The sequence below is a fragment of the Mytilus edulis genome, chromosome 14 (assembly GCF_963676685.1).
Source record: "Mytilus edulis chromosome 14, xbMytEdul2.2, whole genome shotgun sequence".
NCBI lineage: Eukaryota > Metazoa > Mollusca > Bivalvia > Mytilida > Mytilidae > Mytilus > Mytilus edulis.
The window spans coordinates 51,997,062-52,009,276 of record NC_092357.1 but is presented as its reverse complement, the minus strand read 5'-3'; the positions used below and the strand labels follow the sequence as shown (position 1 = coordinate 52,009,276).

General features: G+C 33.9%; 1 protein-coding gene across 2 annotated transcripts in view; it reads left to right on the top strand.

Annotated features, from left to right (window-relative positions):
* Positions 1-12,215, top strand: part of LOC139503515 (epidermal growth factor receptor-like) — a 103,543-nt gene that overhangs the window by 89,141 nt on the left and 2,187 nt on the right. Inside the window, exons 22-27 of one of the 2 annotated variants that reach the window (XM_071293305.1) lie at positions 4,509-4,655; positions 4,864-4,961; positions 5,405-5,506; positions 9,589-9,753; positions 10,609-10,816; positions 11,357-11,530. In XM_071293305.1, coding sequence (XP_071149406.1) covers positions 4,509-4,655; positions 4,864-4,961; positions 5,405-5,506; positions 9,589-9,753; positions 10,609-10,816; positions 11,357-11,530 — 894 coding nt within the window. The remainder of the gene's footprint in view (positions 1-4,508; positions 4,656-4,863; positions 4,962-5,404; positions 5,507-9,588; positions 9,754-10,608; positions 10,817-11,356; positions 11,531-12,215) is intronic. The other variant, XM_071293306.1, reaches the window with a different exon arrangement.

Genomic DNA, 12,215 nt, shown 5'->3' with positions numbered 1-12,215 from the left:
CATTCAACTGTCCAACTGTTGTGTCTCAGAGATAAGATTGGTTAAGTCTATCTACAATCTTATCCATTCAACTGTCCAACTGTTGTGTCTCAGAGATAAGGTTGGTTAAGTCTATCTACAATCTTATCCATTCAACTGTCCAACTGTTGTGTCTCAGAGATAAGGTTGGTTAAGTCTATCTACAATCTTATCCATTCAACTGTCCAACTGTTGTGTCTCAGAGATAAGATTGGTTAAGTCTATCTACAATCTTATCCATTCAACTGTCCAACTGTTGTGTCTCAGAGATAAGTTTGGTTAAGTCTATCTACAATCTTATCCATTCAACTGTCCAACTGTTGTGTCTCAGAGATAAGGTTGGTTAAGTCTATCTACAATCTTATCCATTCAACTGTCCAACTGTTGTGTCTCAGAGATAAGGTTGGTTAAGTCTATCTACAATCTTATCCATTCAACTGTCCAACTGTTGTGTCTCAGAGATAAGGTTGGTTAAGTCTATCTACAATCTTATCCATTCAACTGTCCAACTGTTGTGTCTCAGAGATAAGTTTGGTTAAGTCTATCTACAATCTTATCCATTCAACTGTCCAACTGTTGTGTCTCAGAGATAAGTTTGGTTAAGTCTATCTACAATCTTATCCATTCAACTGTCCAACTGTTGTGTCTCAGAGATAAGGTTGGTTAAGTCTATCTACAATCTTATCCATTCAACTGTCCAACTGTTGTGTCTCAGAGATAAGGTTGGTTAAGTCTATCTACAATCTTATCCATTCAACTGTCCAACTGTTGTGTCTCAGAGATAAGGTTGGTTAAGTCTATCTACAATCTTATCCATTCAACTGTCCAACTGTTGTGTCTCAGAGATAAGGTTGGTTAAGTCTATCTACAATCTTATCCATTCAACTGTCCAACTGTTGTGTCTCAGAGATAAGGTTGGTTAAGTCTATCTACAATCTTATCCATTAGTCTGTCTGTGCTGCAGATAAGGTTGGTTAAGTCTATCTACAATCTTATCCATTCAACTGTCCAACTGTTGTGTCTCAGAGATAAGGTTGGTTAAGTCTATCTACAATCTTATCCATTCAACTGTCCAACTGTTGTGTCTCAGAGATAAGGTTGGTTAAGTCTATCTACAATCTTATCCATTCAACTGTCCAACTGTTGTGTCTCAGAGATAAGGTTGGTTAAGTCTATCTACAATCTTATCCATTCAACTGTCCAACTGTTGTGTCTCAGAGATAAGGTTGGTTAAGTCTATCTACAATCTTATCCATTCAACTGTCCAACTGTTGTGTCTCAGAGATAAGATTGGTTAAGTCTATCTACAATCTTATCCATTCAACTGTCCAACTGTTGTGTCTCAGAGATAAGATTGGTTAAGTCTATCTACAATCTTATCCATTAGTCTGTCTGTGCTGCGGATAAGGTTGGTTAAGTCTATCTACAATCTTATCCATTCAACTGTCCAACTGTTGTGTCTCAGAGATAAGGTTGGTTAAGTCTATCTACAATCTTATCCATTCAACTGTCCAACTGTTGTGTCTCAGAGATAAGGTTGGTTAAGTCTATCTACAATCTTATCCATTCAACTGTCCAACTGTTGTGTCTCAGAGATAAGGTTGGTTAAGTCTATCTACAATCTTATCCATTCAACTGTCCAACTGTTGTGTCTCAGAGATAAGGTTGGTTAAGTCTATCTACAATCTTATCCATTCAACTGTCCAACTGTTGTGTCTCAGAGATAAGATTGGTTAAGTCTATCTACAATCTTATCCATTCAACTGTCCAACTGTTGTGTCTCAGAGATAAGATTGGTTAAGTCTATCTACAATCTTATCCATTAGTCTGTCTGTGCTGCAGATAAGGTTGGTTAAGTCTATCTACAATCTTATCCATTCAACTGTCCAACTGTTGTGTCTCAGAGATAAGGTTGGTTAAGTCTATTTACAATCTTATCCATTCAACTGTCCAACTGTTGTGTCTCAGAGATAAGGTTGGTTAAGTCTATCTACAATCTTATCCATTCAACTGTCCAACTGTTGTGTCTCAGAGGATAAGGTTGGTTAAGTCTATCTACAATCTTATCCATTCAACTGTCCAACTGTTGTGTCTCAGAGATAAGGTTGGTTAAGTCTATCTACAATCTTATCCATTCAACTGTCCAACTGTTGTGTCTCAGAGATAAGGTTGGTTAAGTCTATCTACAATCTTATCCATTCAACTGTCCAACTGTTGTGTCTCAGAGATAAGGTTGGTTAAGTCTATCTACAATCTTATCCATTCAACTGTCCAACTGTTGTGTCTCAGAGGATAAGGTTGGTTAAGTCTATCTACAATCTTATCCATTCAACTGTCCAACTGTTGTGTCTCAGAGATAAGGTTGGTTAAGTCTATCTACAATCTTATCCATTCAACTGTCCAACTGTTGTGTCTCAGAGATAAGGTTGGTTAAGTCTATCTACAATCTTATCCATTCAACTGTCCAACTGTTGTGTCTCAGAGATAAGGTTGGTTAAGTCTATCTACAATCTTATCCATTCAACTGTCCAACTGTTGTGTCTCAGAGATAAGGTTGGTTAAGTCTATCTACAATCTTATCCATTCAACTGTCCAACTGTTGTGTCTCAGAGATAAGGTTGGTTAAGTCTATCTACAATCTTATCCATTCAACTGTCCAACTGTTGTGTCTCAGAGATAAGGTTGGTTAAGTCTATCTACAATCTTATCCATTCAACTGTCCAACTGTTGTGTCTCAGAGATAAGGTTGGTTAAGTCTATCTACAATCTTATCCATTCAACTGTCCAACTGTTGTGTCTCAGAGATAAGGTTGGTTAAGTCTATCTACAATCTTATCCATTCAACTGTCCAACTGTTGTGTCTCAGAGATAAGATTGGTTAAGTCTATCTACAATCTTATCCATTCAACTGTCCAACTGTTGTGTCTCAGAGATAAGATTGGTTAAGTCTATCTACAATCTTATCCATTCAACTGTCCAACTGTTGTGTCTCAGAGATAAGATTGGTTAAGTCTATCTACAATCTTATCCATTCAACTGTCCAACTGTTGTGTCTCAGAGATAAGATTGGTTAAGTCTATCTACAATCTTATCCATTCAACTGTCCAACTGTTGTGTCTCAGAGATAAGGTTGGTTAAGTCTATCTACAATCTTATCCATTCAACTGTCCAACTGTTGTGTCTCAGAGATAAGGTTGGTTAAGTCTATCTACAATCTTATCCATTCAACTGTCCAACTGTTGTGTCTCAGAGATAAGGTTGGTTAAGTCTATCTACAATCTTATCCATTCAACTGTCCAACTGTTGTGTCTCAGAGATAAGGTTGGTTAAGTCTATCTACAATCTTATCCATTCAACTGTCCAACTGTTGTGTCTCAGACAGATAAGGTTGGTTAAGTCTATCTACAATCTTATCCATTCAACTGTCCAACTGTTGTGTCTCAGAGATAAGGTTGGTTAAGTCTATCTACAATCTTATCCATTCAACTGTCCAACTGTTGTGTCTCAGAGATAAGGTTGGTTAAGTCTATCTACAATCTTATCCATTCAACTGTCCAACTGTTGTGTCTCAGAGATAAGGTTGGTTAAGTCTATCTACAATCTTATCCATTCAACTGTCCAACTGTTGTGTCTCAGAGATAAGGTTGGTTAAGTCTATCTACAATCTTATCCATTCAACTGTCCAACTGTTGTGTCTCAGACAGATAAGGTTGGTTAAGTCTATCTACAATCTTATCCATTCAACTGTCCAACTGTTGTGTCTCAGAGATAAGGTTGGTTAAGTCTATCTACAATCTTATCCATTCAACTGTCCAACTGTTGTGTCTCAGAGATAAGGTTGGTTAAGTCTATCTACAATCTTATCCATTCAACTGTCCAACTGTTGTGTCTCAGACAGATAAGGTTGGTTAAGTCTATCTACAATCTTATCCATTCAACTGTCCAACTGTTGTGTCTCAGAGATAAGGTTGGTTAAGTCTATCTACAATCTTATCCATTCAACTGTCCAACTGTTGTGTCTCAGAGATAAGGTTGGTTAAGTCTATCTACAATCTTATCCATTCAACTGTCCAACTGTTGTGTCTCAGAGATAAGGTTGGTTAAGTCTATCTACAATCTTATCCATTCAACTGTCCAACTGTTGTGTCTCAGAGATAAGGTTGGTTAAGTCTATCTACAATCTTATCCATTCAACTGTCCAACTGTTGTGTCTCAGAGATAAGTTTGGTTAAGTCTATCTACAATCTTATCCATTCAACTGTCCAACTGTTGTGTCTCAGACAGATAAGGTTGGTTAAGTCTATCTACAATCTTATCCATTCAACTGTCCAACTGTTGTGTCTCAGAGATAAGGTTGGTTAAGTCTATCTACAATCTTATCCATTCAACTGTCCAACTGTTGTGTCTCAGACTATTTTAAAATGTTCTTTAGCTTTTCATTTATTTTTTTTAACTCAGATTTTTTATGGTGATGCTCTTTTATATTCTAGGAGTGACAATTTGGGAATTATTTACATATGGACAGAAACCATATGAACATGTGAGAGCTCGAAATGTACCAGAAATCTTAGAGAAGGGAGAAAGACTTCCACAACCAAATATCTGTACTATTGATGTCTATATGATTATGATCAAATGTAAGTTTACATGTAATGTATAATAAGGATAAAAATTATAAGCATGAACAAAGACAACAATACAATAAACAACACACTGTCAAGAAACTAATCAGCTTAAACGGTTTGAGTACACCCTTAATTCCCCAAAAAAACTTATGACTTCAGATTTTTAAAAACAATCATACTGTGCTAAAAGCCTTGAATATAATTGTTAATTGTATTTTAGGTTGGATGTTGGATGCTGAAAGTCGACCAAGTTTTATAGAACTTGCAGACGAGTTTGCCAAGATGGCGAGAGATCCTGGTAGATACCTTGTTATACAGGTAAATACAGCAGCATTCATCACACACTTATTATGTTTATTTTCTTTTAGTCACTTTTGTATCGGCCTATCACATTCTATGTGATACAAGTTAATCTTTTGGAAAATTTTAGTCGGACAAAAGTCATTTTAATTCAATTTTTTAGATCATGAAAAGACTTGGATTCAGAAATTAATATGTATCAAATTTTTATATTTATAATTACACTTTTAACAAGTTCATATTGTTGAGGAAAAAAAATCCTTCAGAATATTTGAATTAGGAAGAAATAGATAGGAATTAAAACCTTAGTTCTGACTGAATTACCTTAAATCTTGTATGTCTACAGGGACAATAGTTGACATTTATATTTAGCTAGAGGTTACTAGGGTTAAAGGGGATAAATTATTGCTTTCTCTGCACATTCCAAACATTCATCACAATTTCTTGCTTTACAACATTAGGGAGATGTCAACAAGAAAATCCCAGATGAACCTGAAAAAAATGCACCTTTACTCGCTTTTACTAATGAAATAGATTCTGGTGTCGAAGCAGATCAGACAGAGGTATACAGAATGCCCCGGGCATGAGTCATGCATGCCCTGTTATCTTGGGCATGACTATGTTTTATGTGTGCTCTGTCTGTGTAGTCAATAAAAAACATTGTATGAATATAACAGCATGTCTATTTTTAATTCTGCTAGTAACAAGTATATATTATGTATAGTAGAAGTTTTTTTGCTGAACAATCAAAAAAGATTTTATAAGTACAATTTATTTTTTTGAATTTTGAAAAAATCAGTAAATAAAACTTAATGTTAGCTTGTGATGCAAAAACCTTATGTGCAGTAAAACCTTTGTAAATTCCCACTCAAATCCTTGTAATATCTCTGAAAAAAAGTCCCTCACCCTCTCTCTGTAAGAATAATTGACCTTTTGCCTGACAGAATCCCTATATAACATTACACTGAGGTTTTACTGTACACCAAACTTCTACTAGACCATCATTGGTGAAGGAATTATAAGTTTAATTGTTAGTGATTATATATGGACAAATTAAATGTTATATGTTGTAATAAAAAGACTATTATTGTCATAACAGTTTGTCCTCAGAAAATGGTTTGGTGGTCTTTATTTCAAAAACTTCAAGTCCAGATAGAATATTTTTATTTATTTGTTGATTTCAAATATATGTACATGTATGCATACAAATCCTCTAAAACTGCTAAACAGAAACCAGTTAGACAACTAGAATGTCCAATTAGGAAGTTACTTTATCTTAAAAAAAATCCAAATCATCACAAAAGTCAGAAAAACTGACATTGAAGTTACAATAAAGTGTATTCTGTTTGTGGATATGCTTTACATATCCAACAGATACATTAAGTGAATTTGCCTATAAATATCCCACAGATACTAGTGACTGTTATCTCCCTTTAATTATACCACAGATAGTAACTGTTGATTCCCTTTAATTATCCCACTGACAGTAAATCTCCCTTTTATTATCACACAGATAGTGACTGTTATCTCCCTTTAATTATCCCACAGATAGTGACTGTTATCTCCCTTTAATTATCCCACAGATAGTGACTGTTATCTCCCTTTAATTATCCCACAGATAGTGACTGGTATCTCCCTTTAATTATCCCACAGATAGTAACTGTTATCTCCCTTTAATCATCCCACAGATATGGACTGTTATCTCCCTTAAATTATCCAACAGATAGTGACTGTTATCTCCCTTTAATTATACCACAGATAGTAACTGTTGATTCCCTTTAATTATCCCACTGACAGTAAATCTCCCTTTAATTATACCAGATAGTAACTGTTAATTCCCTTTAATTATACCACTGATAGTGAATCTCCCTTTAATTATCCCACAGATAGTGACTGTTATGTCCCTTTAATTATCCCACAGATAGTGACTGTTATCTCCCTTTAATTATCCCACAGATAGTGACTGTTATCTCCCTTTAATTATCCCACAGATAGTGACTGTTATCTCCCTTTAATTATCCCACAGATAGTGACTGTTATCTCCCTTTAATTATCCCACAGATAGTAACTGTTATCTCCCTTTAATCATCCCACAGATATGGACTGTTATCTCCCTTAAATTATCCAACAGATAGTGACTGTTATCTCCCTTTAATTATACCACAGATAGTAACTGTTGATTCCCTTTAATTATCCCACTGACAGTAAATCTCCCTTTAATTATACCACAGATAGTAACTGTTAATTCCCTTTAATTATACCACTGATAGTGAATCTCCCTTTAATTATCCCACAGATAGTGACTGTTATGTCCCTTTAATTATCCCACAGATAGTGACTGTTATCTCCCTTTAATTATCCCACAGATAGTAACTGTTATCTCCCTTTTATTATCATCCCACAGATAGTGACTGTTATCTCCCTTTAATTATCCCACAGATAGTGTATCTCCCTTTTCATATCCAGTTCAATATGCTTTTGATTTTAAGCTCCTTTTTGAAGCAGTCCTGGTGAACGAGAGTTCTATATTACTAGATAGATTATTATTATTATCATAGGTACAACACCATCATCACCAGGTAACATCATTGTATATATACTGATGTTGTCCTCTCAACATTTCACTTCATGTGTACAAATTATGCTTTTCATGGGATATTTTATTATTTACATTAGTTTGCAAATTTTGAATTATTTTTGGTTGAATTATAAAGTTGTACAGGGAGTTAAATGTTGACAAATAAGGATAATGATATGCATGTTTATCAATTGTACATCCAAGATTATACATAGGTATCCTCTCCTTGTGTATTTAATAAAAAGGTCACCAGGTTAATAGGTAAAAGGTACAGCAGCAATGGAAATTTTTACATTTTTTTCGTTTCACAACATATGACATAAATTGTCATCTAGCTTGACAATCTTCCTTGAAGTAGACAAAATCTGCTTCTATAGCTTCTGCAAATCTGTTAACAACTCACCTTATACACCCATCAGTGTTAGAACCCACAAAGTTAAGAAATAACTATCAACCAAAAAGTCATATATTTTAGTAATATTTAACTTTTGAAAGCTTAATACACTTTACTTGGCAATATTCATTAAATACATGTCGCAAGTCAGCAGTTAGATCTTGGGTGTACACTATTATATGTCCTATTTATATCAACCCATATTTGGATTTATGAAATTTTCTCATCCTGAAAACATCAGTTGACTGACTTTGTATTAGTTAATAGACTTCTTATTTTTCTTTTATTCATTTGATTTGGACAGACATGTGATAAGTTGTATTTTTGTTTGCTTAGATTTAATTTTTTTGTGACATAGGTTGCAGTTCCCAAATAGCCTCTTGTTTGTATTGTATCAGTTTGTTGTGTGTTCCTTTATGTAGTTTTATCTTATTTTAGAATGTTATTTTACATCATTTCAATCATTCCTCGGTTTAGAAATACCCCAATCCCATGTGAGTGGACAATTTGCAGTGGCATTTAATTGCCCTGGTGTAAATTTAGATAGCTGTTATCTGACAGCCGCCCTTTTCACCTTAGTGTTAAAACTCCATATCCCATTTAAAAAAAGTTAGAGGTTTCGCTGAAGATTTTAGTACTTGATTTCTTATGTGGAACCCAATAAAAAATGATTTACCATTACCAATTAAGTCACCTTAACCTAAGGTCATGCTTGAGTGACTTTGTCATGTCATATGTTTCCATTTTTGGAATCCATGATGATTTATCACTAGAACTATGTATATCAATAAATATTACTTTCTTCAGTATTATACATTTCTATATTGATACATTGTAAATAAGTTTTGTCACTAAGTCCTACATTTCATGATTTGGATGACAGAATAAATGTACATGTACATGTATATACATTCAATGGTATTTCACAACTATACTTTCCTCTTGCACAAAACAATTCAGTAAAATTTGGATTTTGTTACTTGTAAAACAGTGTATGTAGGCATATTGGTTAGAAAACAATAGACCCCATCATATACCTAAATATTTTATGTATCCAATATAAATTTTGTCTTGATTCTAGATATAATCTTTTTTTTTTCAATTATGCATGAATTTGAGCATTCATCTTTTTTATATTATATCTTTTTATTTCATTTTACCTCCATTCTATTTGTGATTGATTTCCTATTATTTTTTAGTTTTAAGGTACTGTAGATTCACTTGATTTAATGGTTTCATCATTGACTCAAAGCAGCTAAAAGTTATTTTGTTCCTGATTTGCCTTTAAATATCAAAATATCCCTTCAATATTATATGTTATATTGTTCCTGTATTTACAACTAATAATGGTTTTTCTGTGAAGTTTTACAATAAAATTATCATTAGATGTTCAACTATACTATCACACTCTGGGACCTGTTTAAATTATAAATAATGAAAAGAACCATCTTGGTATTCTTCAATACCGTTTCTGTCAGCAAGCTAAGTTTATCTGACTATTTTGTAATACTGAATGTTTAATATATATGATATCTACTTTACCTTTTAAGTCAAAATATTTAAAAAGGAGGATTTATCCAACATTCAAAGACAATACATTGAAAATTAGAAAATACATGTGATAATATGTGAAGCATTACAAATATATAAGTTCTGTGTATGATTTATTACAGGGAGACAAATTGATGAGATTACCAAGTCATTCCTATGATAAGAATGACCTTGCCAGAAGTTTGAGTGTTGCAGCAGACGGACCAGAAGAACTCATGGAAGCAGACGATTACTTACAACCACAATCACATGAAGCTGAGGCTCCAGTCTCTCCCGTATCAATCAAGGTATGACTACTAATATCACATGAATCTGAGGCGCTGTAGCGGAGGGGCATCAAGTAGGTATGTCTACTAATATCACATGAATCTGAGGTGCTGTAGGGGAGGGACATCAAGTTTTACCCTTGTTTGTTCTTAGTTTAAACAGTATTTATTAATGAAAAATTACAAGAATAAAGTATTACAATGTTACATGAAGTTCAAATATGGGATTCTGAAACAAGTTTGGAAAAATATTTAAGTACCACCCAAAGTTGGTTTCCGTCTCTGACTTTCAAGTTTTCCTTACCAAATTCTATGAAGCTTATTTATCAAATGCTTCGAACCACAAAACACAGATCAAGTTTGAATTTTGGTGGTGTCACTTTAACCGTTCTAGAGTTATGCTCCTTCACTAATGAAAAAATTTAATGGCAGAATTTTTCGTTTCCTTTCTCTAACTTTAGATTTTCTCAACCAAAAGTTATGAAACTTATATACAATACCTGTTACAACAAAATACAGATAAAGTTAGCAATTTGGTGGCTTACTGTTGAAGAGTTATGCCCCTTTACAAATATAAAAATTGCTGATTTTTTTATTTCTGTTCTTTAACTTTAGTTTATCACAACCAAATTTTATAAAACTAATACACAATGGATATTTCATGTAAATAAAGTCTGAATTTTGGTGGTGTCACACACATACATAATCATAGACGTTGTTAATTAGCACTCAACCTTTCAACTTTTAATTACAGGGTTAAAAAAGAATGGTCCAACACATTATAAGTTTCTAGTGTGTTTGTTAAATACTTTTACACCCTGGATGATGCATTTAGTTTATCCTCATATACATTAACTATGACACTTTATTTATAAGGCACCATTACTTGAGTTACCAGAAGGAACAAAGATGTTTGACAATAAAAACAGACACTATGGTGGACCTCCATTTCGGGAAAAACGTTACGCTCATCTTGATTCTGCCCTGAATGCCAGACAACAAAGAGAAATGTCCCCTCGAGGAAGAGGTGATAGTATCAATAGTAGATACAGTTCGGACCCCGTTCAAGTTTTACAAGACAATGGTAAGAATTACTGCCAAAGACATTTGTATTCCTTGCATATCCTCTTGTTGAGAATATGTAATAAAACATATATTACTATCTTCAGAATGTTGTTTGATGACCCTAACCAACATCAAATGTTTGGTCATTGCAAACATTCTAGGAAACTACCCAAAGTGCCAATTACTGCTCAAATTTGTTAAAATAAAATGTTTATATACTCATAAGTATGATGTCCATTTAAGACTTGTGGTTAACAAAATATAGTGGTCATCATTACTAAAATTAGAAAATATGAGTACAAATTCTGATTATGGCAGTCAATTTTTTACGAAATTTTGGAGAAAAAAAAGACAAAACAGAGAAGGTCTCCAAGGATCCTTATTTTTTGTTGTGGATGCTGTCCTTATTTCAATATTGTCTTAACAGTGTTTTAGTGAAACAATCCTTTTACAGCTAGATATAACAAAAGAAGTCTTCTATGCGTTCATCATAGAATAAGTCATGATTTCTTAATAGTTAAAAATAAGGATGATAACAGCCATCATCTGATTCTTGTAGAGGATACTGAACAGATCCTGACACCACAGAGAAAGTACCCCACCAAATCATTAGGTCAGTATGAACGTCACAAAAATGGTGATGTCAAGATACGACTTCCTGTTGATGAAGATGATTACCTACAACCAAAGTCAAGTCATCCACGGAAATATATGGACCTTCTGGAAGACCCAGGTAAACACAGCCTCTGTGACAGATTAGGAAACACACACTTTAGAAAGAATCACATTTCTATCACAAATCTGCAAATAACATTGTTGAAGCCACCTTTACGCAATATACAAATAAAACACATCACTATGAGCTTGATACTTACCAATGTCTTTTTGTTAACTAATTTGAATGTTAGATTTGGTATACTTATAATATATATAAACACAAAAAAAGAAAATAATGTATCGATGGATGTTTCTGATTGTCTCCCTTGTTGTATGGCAGTTTGTTTACACCGACTTTGTTAAAAAAAAATGTAGACAGTGACTATTTAAGAAGACCCTGAGCCGTATGATGGTATTAAAATGGTTTGTTAGTCTCAAATGGCCTCACGATAAGAGTCCTGTCAACCAAAGAAAAAAAACAATTCAGAGCAATGGTAAAGATGTGCGTGTGTTTGATTTGTCAGCCATTACACATTCACAACAAACATTTTCAATTAACAATATGTCTAGCCAGCACTACATTAACAAAATGACTAGTTACTATCAAAATGTGCCTATGCAAATGATGGCTTCTCTTTTTGTGACCTCACCAACCCAACTGTTGTAGATGGTACCCCTTTTAAGCAAAAAAAGGAACGGTGAGCTTTAGCCATCAATTGGCGTTCATCGTCTTCTGTCGTCGTCGTCTGTCTGGTGTAAAC